An 18,165-nucleotide genomic window follows, 5' to 3' on the forward strand; every position below is an offset into this window, starting at 1 on the left:
GCGTCCCCTCGCTCCTCCCAGGACGCTCCAACCACCGCGGCCCTCCCTCTTCCCAGGACAACCGAGTCGTTCCCGGCCCTCCCCCCGCTTCTCCCAGGACGTCAGGCCCCATAGCCGCGCGGCCTGCTGGGACTGGAAATCACTCTGGGCGCCAAGGTGTGCGCAGGCGCAGTGCGGCGGGCAGGTTCTCGCGGCGTAAGCGCGGGGAACGCGGCTGGGAGCTATCCGCTTTCCCGACTGCTTTTCACAAGACTGGGTGACAGTGCCGGGGTCGGAGCCGGCCGGACACAGGGGACACTCGGTTCCTGGGCTAAGGTGGAGCTCGCGGGCCGGCCCAGGGCCCCTCGGCTTCCCTCACCGCCCTGGGCCCTGCTGTGCATTTAAAACACCTGGTCGGACTCGCCCAGCATTTAGAGTTCCTCGCCTCCTGGACGCTTCCCTTTCCTGTTGCATAAGTGTGACGTAGAAGAGGGTAGGAGAGTAGAGCCCAGAAAAGCCATGGGAAACAAGGAAGGCCCTTCTCTCGAATGGCCAGTCCCAGGGTTGGCTCCCAACACGACCCTCTCGCGGCCAGTAAAGTCAGTACACTTCATCCGTGCCCTCATGTGTAGGCACAGAGAGCAACCAAAGCCGGGAATCCGGGACCAGCGCTTCCGTCGGCAAGACGTCAAATTTGAGTGAGGACCAAGTCGGCCTGAGCAGGTGTAATGATGTGTGGTGTCCAGTACCTGTGACAAGTGACCGGGGACACACCTGAGGACCAGGCGTAAGTGTGTAGTGTCAGTGTGGTCACCAGCCTTTCTGCCCTGGGGGCGGCTTCAGTTCCCTGCCTACCCTTCCTGCAACCCTCCAGTCCTGCCTAGGGCTCCTCCTCCAGGGAGAGCACTAGCTCAGGGGCTCAGCTTGGATTCTCCAGATTTTAGGCTGGAGGTCTCTGGACCTCTGCCTGTCTCATACATTCAACAAAGTTATTGATTTCCTCCTGGTGTGTGAGAGATGGTAAGCTTCATTTGTACTTTCAAGCTGCTTACAACTTTGCATAAAGGCCTCATCCTTACCTCAGAGATGGCAGAGGCTGTAATGAGCACTCCACCCCCACGCACAGCACAGTGAATTTTAATGTCCCCACTCTGGGGGAAGGGAGGTCACACTACCAGCTTTTGGAGGCACCCCAAAGCTTGTCTGGCACTTTGGTACAGAAAGGATTTTGTCCAATCTCTTGCTTGCTTCGGATAATACTAAAAGGCACATAAAGTTGGTGGCTCAACCCCTCTGGGCGGGGGTGGGGCAGCAGGCAGACAGGCGGGTGGGTCTGGGACAGATGGGCAGAGCATGGGTGTGGGCTCAAGGTCTTGTCGACAGAGGTAGTTGGTCCTGGGTGGATGCTGGCGTGACCGAGGGCACCCTGAGTGCTCAGGCTGGATAGATGCTGCTGTGGTGGCCTTCGTCTGCCCAGTCCACCAGCTCACTGCTCTGGAACCACAGCTGGATCTCCCTCTGGGCCCCCTCCACGGAGTCGCTGGCGTGGATGACATTCCTGTGCCAGGTGGCAGAGGTAGGACACAGGCTTCAGTGTGCACCTTGGGGGTCCCAGGGACAGTCTGCTGATCCCCTACTGTCAAGGGGAGCAAGCGGGGTGACTGTACAGAGGTGAAAGGAAGAACAGGGGAGCTGCAAAACTGGATTCCAGCCTGATGTCAGCTTCTTACCCACAACGTCATCTGTCCCGTGCCAACCCCCGGGGTGTCTGGTGATAAAGTGAGGTGACAGACAACGATGGCAGAGCACATATAAAACATACAGGGAATGCTTTATCTTCTCCTGTGTGCATGAAAGGGTTTTTAAAAAAACTGCACTAGCAAACGTTAGGTGTGATGGGCCATCAGTAAAAGTCTCCTCTGGCTTTACTTTCCCCTGAGCAAGAAGCCCAGGTCTGGTGGATCTGCCTTAGCAGCAAGCCACCACCCTAAGCCCCTAGTGAGCTGGCCCTCAGCTCCAAGTGGCCGAGTGTGTTAGGGCCCCCATACCTGCTGATGTGGATGCTGAAGTCTCCCCGGATGGTGCCAGGGGCAGCCTCAGCCGAGTTGGTGTGTCCTATCATAGCCCTCGAGGTGCAGACCACATTGGGGCCTTCCCAGACCTGCAGCACAGAGATAAAGGAGGTGGGGAGAGGTGGGTATCACCAAGGGCTCAGTCCAGGACCCTCCACCCCTCCCACCACCCCTGCCCCGCTGTACCATGGCCACCACCGGGCCGGAGCTCATGTAGCTGATGAGGGCTGGGTAGAAGGGCTTCTTCTGCAGGTCGTGGTAGTGCTCGGCAAGGATGCTCTCTGGTGCCTGGTGCATTGGGGGAAGGGGGTGAGAGGAGCCCCTGGAGAGGGAGCCCCACCAGGCACTGGGACAGTGACATGGTGTATGATCACAGGGCCCTTTGCAGATGACACCTACATGGGGCAGCACTCCAGCCACAAAAGCACAAGGCAGACACCTCCCCACCCCTCCCCTTCTACTGCCAACACCAGGATGTCTTCCTGAGGCAGGGCTGAGATGTGAGAAGCCCCCCATCCCAGTCCCCTCAGGGATACCCACAGGCCAAGAGCCCTGGTACCTGCAGCATCTTCATCCCCACCAGCTTGAAGCCCCTCCTCTCAAAGCGCTGGATCACATCCCCAACGAGCCTCCGCTGCACCCCGTCTGGCTTCACCGCAACCAGGGTCCGCTCCAGGGTCCAGGAGGGTCCTCCTTTAGAAGAGGGGGGTTCGGGGCTGCCGAGGCCTCACCCTTTCATGTCTCCCGGACCTGGGTTCCCCTGCCAGGACCCAGGTGTCACCTGGACTTCAGAGTGTCTGCCTCAGGCAGAGCAGCTCTGGAGGGGAGTAGTGTGGTGTCCACAGCCAGGACTGTCTAGCATGGTGCTACCCCTTGGGACAAGCAGCACAGGGGGTCCCTGGGGACTTCAGCCTGTCAGAGGGGCCATGGGCCCTCCCAGGCAGTGGCAGAAGCTGCCCATGATAGAGCTGATGTCCCCTGAAAAGGCATCTATCTTAGAAGGCCTGGAGGCCTAGGGAGGCACAGTCCAGCTCAGAGGCCACCCGGAGGCCCAAAGATGCCACACTGGAAAGAAAGTACAAGTCTTGGCCTGATTTTCACTCTTGTCCTTTGTGGCGCTAGCACAGACAATGTCTGAACCCCCAACCTGCCACATCAGGAAGGAACTACCACCCATCTTCTGGGTCTCAGGTGAAGGAATGGCAGGGGACCAGGGAGACAGAAGTGCACTTTCCCCACTGGCTGGGCCACAGACAGCGGGACAAAGGGACCTGGGGATTGAGGAGAAAGGTGGAGGGGTTCCTGTCTGCAGGTGGGGAGAGTTGAGAGGGCTCCTCCCCTCACACCTTCGTTGACCAGGCTGCTGTGGGGTTCCAGGGTGGGATGCTTCCAGACCTAAAGTCAACACTGCCACAGTCTTCCCCATCCTGGGGAGACACTGCCCGGAAGACCCCCCAGCATCATCACCCTCCTACAGCCTCAGGCCACTTCCAGAGTTATGCTGACCCTCAGCATTGGGTCCAGGGTCAAGTGTAATTTTGAGAGGAGCCCAGACCCTGGATGTCCAGCTAATTCTTGCAAAGAGGGAAGAGAAAACTGGAGGAGAGATAAGACTTAGGGTCCAGGAGGGCCAGTGTCCCTGGAGGCATCTGCAGCTGCCTTCCCATCCCCAGGAGGAAAATAAACCAAAGTTGTGCAGGGCCTGGAGAGCAGGCAGTGGGTACCCACCACATCCCTTCAATGAACCGTGCTGGAGGAAGTCCCCCCATCCTTATTCCATCCCCCAAGCCCAGTGCCTGGGCGCCCTGCTGCCAGCTGGCTTGTGCCTCAGCCGGTGGCAGTTCACTCTTGCCAGCATTTGGAACGCCAGGACATCTGCCGCTCACGAAGGGCCTGAGGGTCAGCAGCTAGGGCAGAGGTCCCAGCGGGCAGAGATAGGCCAGAGGGAAAAACGCCCCAGGACGGCAGTGTTCATCTGCTGAGAATGACCCCTCTCAGGAGCCCCAAGTCCGCCGCAAAGTGTGGCCACCAGGCTTCTGGCTTCCTCCTGCCCTGGAACCCTGGGGACCCCCTGCCCTGAGCACGGTGAGGAGGTGAGCGGGGCCGTGGGGGGCTGGGTGGGAGTGAGCGGTGCGGGGGCGGGGGGGTGCGCGCAGGGCCCCAGCCCGGCGAGAACCCGACGGTCGCGCAGCTCCAACCAGCCAGTCCCGAGGCCTCAAGCCCCCTGCGCCAGGGCCCGCACGTGCGCCAGCAGAGGCCTGCGGCGCCTCAGCCCGCCCCACCTCGCGCATGGCCGCCGGGTGGGCGGACTCACCAGAGCTGGAGCGCGCAAGCAGGCTGGCGACCGAGGCCCGCGTGCGGCACATCAGCCCGCGCAGCGCCGCGCGCCCGGAGAGACCGCGCATGACTCCCTGCCCGCGAGTGCTGTCTGAGAGCGCAAGAGAGAGGCCCGGGGATGGAGGGGGAGGGGCAGAGGGAGGAGGGTGGAGGGAGAAAAGGAACCTGGGGAAGGGTTGGAGGGACAGAGGGAAGGGGGAGGGAGGGAAGGGGAGGGAGGTGGAGGGGCAGAGGGAGAAAAGGAACCCGGGGAACGGGCAGCGGGAGAAAGGTAGGAGGGAGGGGAAAGGGGAGAGGAGGAGGGGTGGAGGGAGGGAGAGCGGCGCAAGGCCCCCATGGCCTCTACCCTCGCGGCCCCACACCGACCCTGATTCACTCAGGCGGCCTCGGGAAGTATTTAATGTCAATTTCTGTTAAAATCAGAAGAAAAAAACAACAATGATGATGAACGCAGCATGGATTGTATTCGTCTTTATACCAACACAGTCCTTAAGTATCAGTTTTGAGTTCATGCAAGTCCTCCTGCGCCTGTCTTGGGCTGCACCCCGTCCTGGCAGGAGGACCTGCTTCTGGGGCAGGGGGTGTCCTCCCACCTGAGTCTCCCTCGGAAATTACACCCTGTATCTGGGGAGGGTGGACCTGGATGGTCAGGCAAGGTTAGGCAGGAAATCTCTGCATTTGGATGGGGAAAATCCCACCTTTATTCTCAAGTGGACATGTAACTGCATTCCTCTAACTGAAGGAATTTAGCTTCCACTGAAACCATGACGGTGCCTGTGACTTTATCGCAAGCAGAAATCACAGATATTCTCATTTACTATATTGTTCCAGTTGAGAAGATGGCGCAGTACTGTCTGAAATATGAGATCAACTGCAAGATCTTATGTAATGAGTTTTCGTTTTCTTTTTTTTTTAATTTTATTTTTTTTATTTTTGGCAGTGTTGGGTCTTCGTTGCTGTGCGCGGGCTTTCTCTAGATGCGACGAGCGGGGGCTACTCTTCGTTGGGGTGCACAGGCTTCTAAATGTGTTGGCTTCTCTTGTTGCGGAGCCCAGGCTCTAGGCGCGCGGGTTTCAGTAGTTGTGGAGCACGGGCTAAGTTGCTCCGTGGCATGTGGGATCTTCCCGGACCAGGGCTCAAACCCGTGCCCCCTGCATTGGCAGGTGGATTCTTTTCTTTTCTTTTTTTAAATTTATTTTATTTTTGGCTGCGTTGGATGTTGCTACACGCGGGCTTTCTCCAGTTGTGGGGAGTGGGGGCTAGTCTTCATAACAATGTGCGGGCTTCTCATTGCGGTGACTTCTCTTGTTGCGGAGCCCAGGCGGGCTCTAGGCGCGCGGGCTTCAATAGTTGTAGCACACAGGCTTCAGTAGTTGTGGCTCACGGGCTCTAGAGTGCAGGCTCACTAGTTGTGGCGCACGGGCTTTGTTTCTCCGTGGCATGTAGAATCCTCCCGGACCAGGGCTCGAACCCATGTCCCCTACATTGGCAGGTGGATTCTTAACCACTGCGCCACCAGGGAAGCCCTGTAATGAGTTTTTGAAAAAGCATATATACTTCTTTATACTGTTGTAGATGGAATTGTTTTCTTAATTTCATTTTCAGTTGTTCATTACAAGCATATAAAAATACAATTGAGTTTTGTATATGGATCTTGTATCCAAAGACTTTGGTGAACTCATTTATTAATTCTAATAGTTTTTTAGTGGATTCCTCAGGATTTTGTACATACAAGGTTATGTCATACAGGAATAGAGATAGTTTGACTTTTTCCTTCCCAATCTGGATGTCTTTTTTTTTTTCATTTTATTAATCAATTGCTTGGCTAGAATCTTCAGTACAATGTTAAATACAAGTGACCTTCTTTTTCCACTGTCTTAAGACAGGAGATTAGATTATTGTTTTGAAATATTTTTTTCTTTCTTAGTATAGACATTTACAGCTATAAATTTCCCTCTAAACACTGCATTAACCATATTCCATAAGTTTTGATGTGTCTTCATTTTCTTTCATCTCAAAGTATTTTCTGATTTCCCTTTTGATTTCGTATACTCTAAAAACTACAAATCATTGTTGAAAGAAATTACAGAAAATCTAAATAAATGACAAAACATCCTACATTCATGGATTGGAAGAATTAACTTGTTAATATGTCAATGCTCCTCAAACTGATCTACAGATTCAACTCAATCCCTGTCAAAATCCTGACTTCTTTGTAAAAATTGTTAAGTTGATTCTCAAATTCAGTGGGTTTGCAAGAGACCCGGAATAACCAGAAACTCCTGAAAAAGAACAAAGCAGGAGAACTCACACTTCCTGATTTCAAACTTATCACAAAACAATAAAAATCAAGTCAGTGTGGTACCAGCACAAGGACAGACATATAGACCAATGGAATAGAATAGAGAGTCCAGAAATAAAACCATACATCTATAGTCAACTGATTTTGGTGAGGAAGCCAAGACCATTCAATGAGAGACAGAATAGTCTTTTCAACAAATGGTGTTGCAGTAGCCAAGACATGGAAACAACCTAAATGTCCATCAACAGATAAATAAGTAAAGAAGTTGTGATATACATATACAATGGAATATAACTCAGCCATAAAAAAGAATGAAATAATGCCATTTACAGCAACATGGATGGACCTAGTGATTATCATATTAAGTGAAGTAAGTCAGAAAGAGAAAGACAAATACCATATGATATCACTTATATGTGGGATCTAAAATATGACACAAATTAACTTATCTACAGGACTTCTCTGGTAGTCCTGTGGTTAGGACTCTGTGCTCCCAATTCAGCGGGCTCAGGTTCGATCCCTGGTCAGGGAATCAGATCCCGCATGCCACAACTAAGACCCAGTGCAGCCAAATAAATAATTAAAAAAAAAAAAAAGCCATGCACCACAATGTTCATTGCAGCACTATTTACAATAGCCAGGACATGGAACCAACCTAAATGTCCATTGACAGATGAATGGATAAAGAAGATGTGGCACATATATACAATGGAATATTACTCAGCCATGAAAAGGAATGAAACAGTTATTTGTAGTGAGGTGGATGGACCTAGAGCCTGTCATACAGAGTAAAGGAAGTCAGAAAGAGAAAAGCAAATACCGTATGCTAACGCATATATATGGAATCTAAAAAAAAAAAAAAAGGTACTGATGGACCTAGTTGCAGGGCAGGAATAAAGAGGTAGACATAGGGAATGGACTTGATGACGTGAGGTGGGAGGGCGAAGCTGGGGCGAAGTGAGAGTAGCATTGGCGTATATACACTACCAAATGTGAAACAGTTGGCTGGTGGGAAGCAGCAGCATAGCACAGGGAGACTGGCTTGGTGCTTTGTGATGACCTAGAGGGGTGGGATAGGGAGGGTGGGAGGGAGGCTCAAGAGAGAGAGGATGTGGGCACATGTGTATGCATATGGCTGATTTGCTTTGTTGTGCAACAGAAACTAACACGGTATTGTCAAGCAATTATACTCCAATAAAAATGTATTAAAAAAAGTATCACTTAAAACAATTAACTTATCCGTGAAACAGAAGCAGACTCACTGAACAGACTTGTGCTTGCCAAGGGAGAGGAGGGTGGAGAAGGGATGGATTGGGAGTTTGGGATTAGCACATGCAAACTATTATGTATGCAATGCATAAACAACAAGATTTTATTGCATAGCACAGGAAACTATATTCAATATCCTGTGATAAACCATGATGGAAAAGAATATGAGAAAGAATATATAACTGAATCACTTTTTTTTTACATCTTTATTGGAGTATAATTGCTTTACAATATAACTGAATCACTTTGATTCAGCACCTGAAAAGATGCTCAACATCATTAGTCATCAGGGAAATGCAAATCAAAACCCCGAGAGACAACTTTATACCCGCTATCATGGCTAGAACCAAAAGGTCAGATAATAACCTGTGTTGGTGAGGATGTGGAAAAATTGGAACCCTCCTACATTACTGATGGAAATGTAAAATAATGCAGCCACTTTGGGAAATAGTCTGGCAATTTCTCAAATGATTAAAAATCGAATCATATGACTCAGAAATTCTACTTCTAGGTATATACCCAAAAGAAATGAAAGTACATGTTCACAAAAACTTGTACACAAATTTTCACAGCAGTATTATTTATAGTAGCCAAAGGGTGGAAATAACCCAAGTGTCCATCAGTTGATGAATAGATAAACAAAATGTGGTCAGTCCATGCAGTGGAATAGTGTTCGGCCATAAAAGGAAGGAAATACTGACACATGCTGTAACCTGAATGAACTTTTTTTTCCCCTAACCACTCAACCGCAAGGGAATTCCCTTGAAGGAACCTTGGAAACATTATGCTGAGTGAAAGAATTCAGTCACAAAAGGCCACATATTGTATGATTCCATTCATGTGAAAGTACAGAATAGGGAAGTATACAGAGACAGAAAGTAGTATTAGTGGTTGCTTAGGGCTGGGGCTGGGGAGTGGTGGGGGAATGGGAGGGTGATAGCTAAATGGTATGGAGTTTCTTAATATTTATTTTATTTTATTTTGGGCTGCTTCAGGTGTTAGTTGTGGCACACAGGATCTTCATTGCGGCGTGCGGGCCCTCTAGTTGAGGCATGCGGGCTTAGTTGCCCTGCAGCATGTGGGATCTTAGTTCCTCGACCAGGGATTGAACCTGCATCCCCTGCATTGGAAGGCAGATTCTTAACCACTGGACCACCAGGGAAGTCCCTGGAGCTTCTTTTTAGGAGATGAAAATGTTCTAAAATTGACTGTGGTGATGGTTACACGTATGTGTGAGCACACCAAAAATCATTGAATTGTAAATTTTATTTTATTTCATTTTTTCATTTTTTTTTTTTTTGCGGTACATGGGCCTCTCACTGTTGTGGCCTCTCCCGTTGCGGAGCACAGGCTCCGGACGCGCAGGCCCAGTGGCCATGGCTCACGGGCCCAGCAGCTCCGCGGCATGTGGGATCCTCCCGGACTGGGGCACGAACCCGTGTCCCCTGCATCGGCAGGCAGACTCAACCACTGCGCCACCAGGGAAGCCCCTGAATTGTAAATTTTAAATGGGTGAATGGTTTAGTATGGAATTATTTCTCAACAAAGCTGGTTTTTCAAAGATGAAAAAGCAAAAAATAAGAAAAAAAAAAGACCAAAAAAAGAAAAAGCATTTATTATTATGTCACATATTTTAAATGTCTTGAGACATCTTGGCTGTTTCATCAAACCACTTCCAACCCTGCACAGGCCAGGCCCTACACTGCTCTGGGACTCTGAGGCTGCTGTAGCCCAGCCCCAGACTGATCCCTGTTCCCAGAGACAGTGCAGCACATGGCTCACAGCACTGCTCTGTGCAAGGTGGGCACTTCCTGTTGGGAGGTGAGCCTGCTTCCCCACCCCCTTTGCATCTGGGCTGGCCCTGTGGCTGGTTGTGTCTGCACAAACGCTGGGTAACATCCTCATCTGGGCCTTAGAGATCTACACTTCTGCCTTTGCCATTTGGGGTGCACGGGCTTGGACTTTCCTTTCTGTGTAAAGAAGCCTAAGGCAGCCACAGAAAAAGAGAAAGAAAGAGCCACCAGCCCCCAGCCATCCCTACCAAAGCACCAGAAGTGTAGGTAGTCATCTTGAGAGTTCCAGCCCCAGCTTATGCCTCAGGGAGCAGAAGAGCCACCAGCTGAACCCTGCCCAACTCCCTGACTCAGCAAAGAATCAGCAGAAAATATCCTGGCTGTTGTGTGAAGCCGTTCAGATTTGGGGTAATTTGTTGAGATGCCTCCTACTCAACCAAGCCTGGCTCAACTGAGCTCATCTGAGATGTGGAATCCCTTGGCTTCTCTGTGGCCAAGCCAGGGCTCAAGTAGAAGAGTGGCCCTAGGTCCACTGCTCCTCCGACCACAGTTCCCTGCATCCTCTTCTGTCCAGGATCTGTGCAGCTTCTGTGTGAAGACTTCAGGCTCACAGGTGGCTGGCTGAGTGAGTTAGGAGACCTGAGTTTCGACCCTGGTCCTTCTTCTAAGGCTACACCTTTATCTGCACTGAGCCCCCATCCCCTCCTCTGTAAAGTGCTGCTGACGGTGCCTCAGGGAATAGGGTTCTGGCACATGGGCTGCTTCTTGCTCTGTCCTGTCTCGTCCTGTCCCCTCTGGTCCCTGTTCCTGTCCCTCTCCTGCACCCTGACACCCTCCTCAGGCTTCCAGACCCACTGCCACTGTGTCAGATGGGATTGCTGGAGGAATTTACCTCCCCCAGAGGCAGAGATGTGCACCCTGCATCTCCCTGGCCCCCATATCGCAACAGTTCTGGGGTGCCTTCAGATGTTCCCGAGAGATCAGGCCAGAGTTCCATGACCTGGGCCTCCTTCTCTTCCCTTTCCAGACCCACTTCCTACTCCCCCTGAATGTTCTCTGGGACCACGTCCTAAAACATCGTTCTCACATTTTCACACAGGTCCACATCAGGGTCCACCTCCAGGAAACCCAGCCTCAGAAAGGAAGATACAAGAAGGAAGCACTTTATGACCACATTTGATACAGCAGAGCACAAACATGAGGCTGTTCATTTCTCCTCTGATGCTGACTCTCCTCCCGCATCCAGCACTAAACGTGGAAGCACTTTATCAATACATTTGCTCGGTATTTATTTCTCCGTGACCGCATTCCTCCCTTCTAGACTCTCCTCTTGCATCTTTTGAGGAGTAGATCTCATAGCCCTCACATCATTTTCAGTTGTTACAGGTCCAGTTTCACGTGGGTTAAAACCCCCGCCATGTATCCACCTGAAGAGTCCTTTCTCTCCTTCCCCCATGCCAGCTGGGTTTGGTCCAAGTGAGGCTGGTCTGCAACAATGTCCTTTCTCTCAGTCTCTGTCCTCATCTGGTGCATGACTTTCTTGTCTCCAAGTTGTTGACATTCAGCTTCCTCCTGGCAAGGCAGCCCTAGTTCCTTCTGAGACTTAGGACGACAGACATCCTGTCTCGGACCCTGCACCCCTGAGCCCTTCAGATAGAGCCAGGGCCCAGGGCCAGTGGTCAGCTGTCCTCACCTTGACCCACAGACCCCAATCAATTTTCCAACAGGATTGTTTTGTGGCCTCGAATTACAATGTGGAAATGCAAGTTGCCTGACTACCCAGACTCTCTGAAGAAGATGAGGGTGAGAGGGCTTGTTCTGCAAGCTATCAGTCCTTGTTACATAGCTGTAATAATTCCGACCATGTGTTGGCCCAGGTATTGACAAGTAGACCAAGGGAACAGGATAGAGAACCCAGAAACAGACTCATACATGTACGAGCACCAAATATATGACTGAGGAGCTGCTGCAGATCAGTGGGAAATGCAGACTTTTCAATAAACATTGCTGGGTCAATCAGGTATCCATATGGAAAGAGAGAGAGACCTAATCCTACATACACAGAAATAAATTTCAGGTAGGTTAAAGGCCTAGATATGAAAGGCAGATCTATAAAGCTTTCAGAAGTTAAGAAACTATAAGCAGGACCTTCTAAGGGGAACAATTTCTTTAGGCACGAAAGGCACTAATCATAAAGAAAATGATTGACAAATTCAACTACATTAAAATGAAGAACTTCATAAAAAACACCATGAAGACATTAAAATGGCCCAGATCTAAAACACTGACAATACCGAGTGCTAGCAAGAATGTAGAGCAACAGGAACACTAGTTCATCACTGGTGGAAATGCAAAATGGAAGTTACTTTGGAATATATTTTGGTGGTTTCTTACAGAACTAAACATACTCTTACCATGTGCTGTAGCAATCATTATACTTGGTATTTACTCAAATGAGTTGAAAATGTATGTCCCCAAAAAAGTGCACATGGATGTTTATAGCAGGTTTATTCATAATTGCTTTATTCATAAATTGCCAAAACTTGGAAACAACCAAGATGTCCTTCAGTAGGTGAATGGATAAATAAACTGTGGTGTATCCAGACAGTGGAATATTGTTCAACAATAAAAAGAAATACAGGGGACTTCCCTGGTGGCCCAGTGGTTAAGAATCCGTTTGCCAACGTAGGGGACACGGGTTCGAGCCCTGATCCAGGAGGATCCCACATGCCACGGAGCAACTAAGCCGATGCGCCACAACTACTGAACCTGCACTCTAGAGCCCACGAGCCACAACTACTGAGCCTGCGTGCCACAACTACTGAAGCCCACGCGCCTAGAGCCCATGCTCTGCAACAAGAGAAGATATCGCATTGAGAAGCCTGTGCACCACAATGAACAGTAGCCCCCGCTCGACGCAACTAGAGAAAGCCCGTGCGCAGCAACAAAGACCCAACACAGCCAAAAATAAATAAATTAAAAAAATAAAAATATTAAAAGAAAAAGAAGAAAGGGTGGGGAGTAGATGAAACAAAGCTGTCAAAATGTTGATGATTGTTGAACTGGGGTGATAGGTATTTGAGGGCTTGAGTGTATGATTTGATTTCAGTGTATGTTTGAAAATTTCTATAATAAAAGGTAAAAAAACAGGTCTTTAAAAAAAATAAAAGAAAAAAGAAATGTGCCATCAAGTCCTAAAAGGATATTGAGTAAACTTAAATGCATATTACTTAGTGAGAGAAGCCAGTTTGGAAAGGCTATATACTGTATGATTCTGACTATATAACATGCTGGAAAAGGCAAAACTCTGGAGACAGTAAAAAGATCAATGATTGCCGGGGGTTGGGCACTGGAAGGGATGAACAGGCAGAGCACAGAGGATATTTAGGGCAGTGAAACTACCCTGTATGGTACTATAATGATAGATACATGTCATTATATATTTGTCCAAACCCATAGAATGTACAATACCAAGAGTGAACCTTAATGTAAGCTACAGACTGTGGATGATTAGGATGTAGGTTCTTCAGCTGTAACAAATGACCGCCCTGGTGGGGGATGGTGATAGTGGGGGAGGCTGTGCATGTTTGGGGGCAGAGGGTATATGGGAACTCTCTGCACTTTCTGCTTAATTTTGCTATGAATCTAAAACTCTTTAAAATATATTAAATACACACACACAGACCATGAAGAAAGAAAAAGACAAGTCACAGAACAGGAAAGAACATTTCCACCACTTAAAACCTATGCACGTCTAGTGCTCTATGACCAGAAATCAGTGAGTAAAAGACCAATGGCCCAACAGCACAGCAAATACTTGAAGATTCATTTCTCCAAAGAGGAAATTTTAACAGCCAGTAAATAACGCAAAGGTGCTCAGCCTCAGGAGTAATCAGAGAAACGCAAATAAAGTCATGGTACAAATCTCCAAGTCTGAAAATTCCAGATATTAGCGAGGATGTGGACCACTAGAACCCCTCACTGCTAGTGAGAATCTCAGCTGACCAAACCCATTTAGGTGAACAGCGTGGAGTTATCAAGAAAGGGAAAAGACAAGCTACAGAGCCAGAGAAAATATTTGCAACTCATAAATCTGATCAGGGTCTAGTATGAAGAATTTATAAAGAACTCTTACAAGTTAATAACAGAAAACCACTCCGCCCACACCCTCCCGTAACCCTCTCCCCTTGAGTGTGGGCTGCACCCAGTGACAAGGAGAAAACAGAAGGAGATGGGAGGTTGCCTTCGGGATTGGTGACCAGACCCGCTGATCTGCTTCTTCCTTTCTCCTCCCCCCCATCCTGCGTGGAGCTCCAGCTGCCCTACGGGCAGGTCCACGTGACAAGGAACCCAGGTCTCTGGCCAACAACCAGTGTGGACCTGAGGCCACAGCCACGGATGTGAGTTTAGAAGCAGATCCTACCCCAGTCTAGCCTTGAGATGACTGAAGCCCCGGTTGACACTTTTGCAGCCTGACTAAGGATGAGGTGGGTGGGGAATGAGGGGCGACAGCCTTGGATTTCTGGGACATTCCTGCTTGGAGAGACCCTGCCCTGCAGGGTGGGAGGAGGGGGCAACCCAGTAGAACCAGACTCCGTACCAGCCCTGCTGCTGCTGTCTCCTTGCCCTACACCGGCTCTCCAGCTGTTTCTAATCTTGTGCCTCTTTGGGTAAACGTGGAAGTTTCCAGGTTGCCCCTTCCCCATCACCTGCAAACCAGCATGTCTCTCAGGAGACCCTGAGTCTGATTTTCACTGATTTCTAGTTACCTAATTATTGTTATAGATTTCTAATGTAATTCCATTGTGGTCAGAGAACATATTCTGTATCACCCAAATTCTTTGAAGTTTATGGAGAACTGGTTTTTTGTTTTGTTTTGTTTTGTTTTTGGCAGTACACGGGCCTCTCACTGCTGTGGCCTCTTCCGTTGCGGAGCACAGGCTCCGGACGCGCAGGCTCAGCGGCCATGTCTCACGGGCCTAGCTGCTCCACGGCATGTGGGATCTTCCTGGACCAGGGCACGAACCTGTGTCCCCTGCATTGGCAGGCGGACTCTCAACCACTGCGCCACCAGGGAAGCCCAAGAACTGGTTTTTAAAAATTATTTATTTATTTGGCTGCACTGGGTCTTAGTTGCAGCATGCGGGCTCCCAGCTGTGTTATGCAGGATCTAGTTTCCCAATCAGGGATTGAACCCAGGCCCCCTGCATTGGGAGCACAGAGTCTCAACCACTGGACCACCAGGGAAGTCCCTTGACGCTCTTTTAATAGGTGCATACATATTTATTTCTTCCTTATGAATTGACCCTTTTATGGTTATGAAAAAAAATTTTTTTTGGTGATACCTTTTGCCTTGAAGTCCACTTTATCTAATAGAAATATAGGGGCTCCAGTTTCTCATGTTTATCATTGCATGCTGGGTCTTTGTCCATCTGCTTACTTTCAACCCATCTGTGTCTTTATGGATGTAGATAGCTGGGTCTTGCTTTTTAAAAAAATCCAGTCTGATAATCTCTGCCTTTTAACTGGAGTGTGTAGTCCATGAATAATTAATGTAATTATTGATATGGTTGGAGTTAGGTCTCCTATTTTATTATTTGTTTTGTGTTTGCCCCCTCTGATTTATATTATTTTCCTCCTTTCCTGACCTCTTTCGGATTAAATGAATATTTTAAAATACATTTTAATTTATTAATTGGATCTTTAGGTATACCTTAGCATTATTTTTATACTGGTTGCTCTAGGGATTGTAATTACATCCCTAACATTTCACAGACTATTTAGAATTTATACTGTGCCACTTCATGTAAGATGCAGGAATCTTGCAACCATGTAGGTCTGTTTTCTCCTCCCCCCTGTCCTGTCTGCTCCATTGTTTCTGCAGAGAAGTCATACGTTGTTTGAATTGTTATTCCCTTGAATGTCATTTTTCTCTGGATGCTTTCAATATTTCCTCTTTTTGTTTGGTTTTCAGTAGTTGACTATTATGTGCCTGGGTGTGATTTTCTTTGTACAATTTCTTCTTAGGATTCACTGAGCTTCTTGAATCTGTACATTAATGTCTTTCACGAAATTTCTCATGTTTTTTCTGCCTCGTTCTCTCCTATCCTTTTGGGACTGCAACTTTAAACATGTTAGACCTCTTTTCACCCCTGCTCGGGTCACTGCAGGGGGAGCCAGTGTGGGTGGCTTCTTCTCGGAGCTGGGGTCCCAGGTAGTCTGACCTGCATCTGCCAGCCCAGGGAAGCTGGTGAGGGCTGCCAAGGGGGAGCACTCAAACCAGAGCATCACTCTTGGGGCATCCTACCCTGGCAACATCTGCCCCTGTCACTCACTGCCACCAGGGGACCACTTTCATCTTTCTCATCTTCTCCTGTAAATTGCCAGGATATGGGATATTTCCAGTGTCTTCTTTTGGACTGTCTTTTTTTCAGTGTGTGAATTTCCTTTCTATCTTAGGTATATTCACCGTTTATCACACAAAGCACATGTTTTCTCCCATTTGTCTTTTGACTTAATTGATGACATCTATCCTTTCACACTTTTTATAATTACATAGCATTTTAAAAAATGTAGTCAAATAAGTAACTTTTTCTTCATGTTCCCCGGTTCCCTGTCTTGCTCAAGAAATTCTTTCCCATGACTGTATTCTAAGGGACGTGTTCTAGTTTCCTTTTAATATTTTTTTTTTTAAATTAATTAATTTATTTATGGCTGTGTTGGGTCTTCGTTTCTGTGTGAGGGCTTTCTCTAGTTGTGGCAAGCGGGGTCCAGTCTTCATCGCCGTGCGTGGGCCTCTCACTATCGTTGCCTCTCTTCTCTGTGGAGCACAGGCTCCAGACGCGCAGGCTCAGTAATTGTGGCTCACGGGCCCAGTTGCTCCGCGGCATGCGGGATCTTCCCAGACCAGGGCTCGAATCCGTGTCCCCTGCATTCGCAGGCAGATTCTCAAACACTGCGCCACCAGGGAAGCCCTCCTTTTAATATTTTTATCATTTTATTCTTTTAAAAAATTTTTTATTGGATTATAGGTGATTTACAATGTTATGTTAGTTTCAGGTGTACAGTAAAGTGAATCAGTTATACATATACATATATCCACTCTTTTTTAGTTTCTTTTCCCATATAGGTCATTACATAGTATTGAGTAGAGTTCCCTGTGCTATAAAGTACGTCCTTATTAATTATCCATTTTATATATAGTAGTATGTAAATGTCAGTTCCAATCTCCCAATTTATCCCTCCCCTCTTTCCCGCCTAAAAATATGGAACGCTTCACGAATTTGCATGTCATCCTTGTGCAGGGGCCATGCTAATCTTCTCTGTATCGTTCCAATTTTAGTATATGTGCTGCTGAGGTGAGCACTATCATTTTATTCTTGACAGTTGACAGCCTGATCCAGTTGGAATTCATTTTTCTGTGTAGTGTGAGGTAGGATACAGAACCGTGTATTCGCAAGACCTCGAGAAGGGGCCTCCTGCCACTGGGCCTGTTTCCATCTTCACATTTGGCCTCCCAGGTGGGTCCTTTCCATTTTAAAAAAAATATTTATTATTTAGGCTGCGCTGGGCCTCAGTTGTGGCATGCGGGACCTTTTTGCGGCATGCATGTGGGATCTAGTTCCCTGACCAGGGATTGAACCCTGGCCCCCTGCATTGGGAGCATGGAGTCTTACCCACTGGACAGCCTGGGAAGTCCCTCCTTTCCATTATTAATACTCTGTTATGTAGCAGAGTTCTCCTGAGCCCCCTAGATGGAGCACCGATGCCTCCTCTCCTGCCTGCTTGGGGAGCTTGGCCCGGGAACCTCACACTGAGGTGACCCTCAGAGTGGGTAGGGCTGCTGGGGGACCGCTGAGCCCAGCCTGGGGCAGGGATGGATCTCGGCTGGAATAGTCTGCAGGGCTCAGTGCTGACCACAGCTGCTGTCCCCAGCATGATCTGGGTCAGTACAGTGCACTAAAATCGAAGCTCAGCAAAATCCAGAATTGGTCTCTGTCCCTTTAAACTGAGAATCTGGGAGCCCCCTGCGGCCAGGGGTGAGGGGGGTCCAGCCTAGATTCCAGAGGAATAAAGGGTCTCTTTTAAGGGTTCACACCTGGGACTTCCTTCCCCCACCCTCCCACCATGCCTCACCCCCCCCCTTACCCCCCAGCATTCAGTGCCCTTGGGCTCCCCGGTCAGCTTCTTTTCCCTCCCGACCGGTAAACCCTCATGCACGCTCGAACACACCCACACGTACAAAGTTCGAAAGGTGCAAACAGGTATAGCCCCTCTTACCAATCCTCGGCCACAGGGCTCCCTTCCCTCCCTGGCTGCTGGATGCTTCCAGGCATTCTATGTCTTTAAGATATGCAAATTAAAAAAAAATTTTTTTCTACAAAAATGGTAGCTTTCTGAACACATTATTCTG

The 18,165-nt window shown here is 48.7% G+C and overlaps 1 protein-coding gene and 1 non-coding gene across 4 annotated transcripts; both read right to left on the reverse strand.

Annotated features, from left to right (window-relative positions):
* Positions 1–1,100: 1,100 nt before the first annotated feature.
* Positions 1,101–9,900, reverse strand: NME4 (NME/NM23 nucleoside diphosphate kinase 4). 3 transcript variants are annotated; one of them, XM_065892104.1, is made up of 5 exons: positions 4,366–4,456; positions 2,611–2,744; positions 2,238–2,339; positions 2,028–2,140; positions 1,101–1,537 (listed from the first exon to the last, which is right to left on the reverse strand). In XM_065892104.1, exons 1-5 carry the CDS (start codon positions 4,454–4,456, stop codon positions 1,414–1,416), a joined length of 564 nt encoding a protein of 187 aa, XP_065748176.1. In that variant the 3' UTR covers positions 1,101–1,413. The 3 variants fall into 3 exon arrangements, with proteins under 3 accessions (XP_065748176.1, XP_065748177.1, XP_065748178.1); XM_065892105.1 differs by lacking the exon at positions 4,366–4,456 and adding an exon at positions 9,886–9,900 and having other exon boundaries at positions 1,414–1,537; positions 2,611–2,721; XM_065892106.1 differs by lacking the exon at positions 2,238–2,339 and having other exon boundaries at positions 1,414–1,537.
* A 7,111-nt stretch (positions 9,901–17,011) lies between these two features.
* LOC136135780 (U6 spliceosomal RNA) lies at positions 17,012–17,118 on the reverse strand. Its single transcript, XR_010656622.1, has one exon. It is a non-coding gene; the product is annotated as a U6 spliceosomal RNA (small nuclear RNA).
* Positions 17,119–18,165: the final 1,047 nt, after the last annotated feature.

Source organism: Phocoena phocoena, chromosome 15 (genome assembly GCF_963924675.1).
Source record: "Phocoena phocoena chromosome 15, mPhoPho1.1, whole genome shotgun sequence".
Taxonomy (NCBI): Eukaryota; Metazoa; Chordata; class Mammalia; order Artiodactyla; family Phocoenidae; genus Phocoena; species Phocoena phocoena.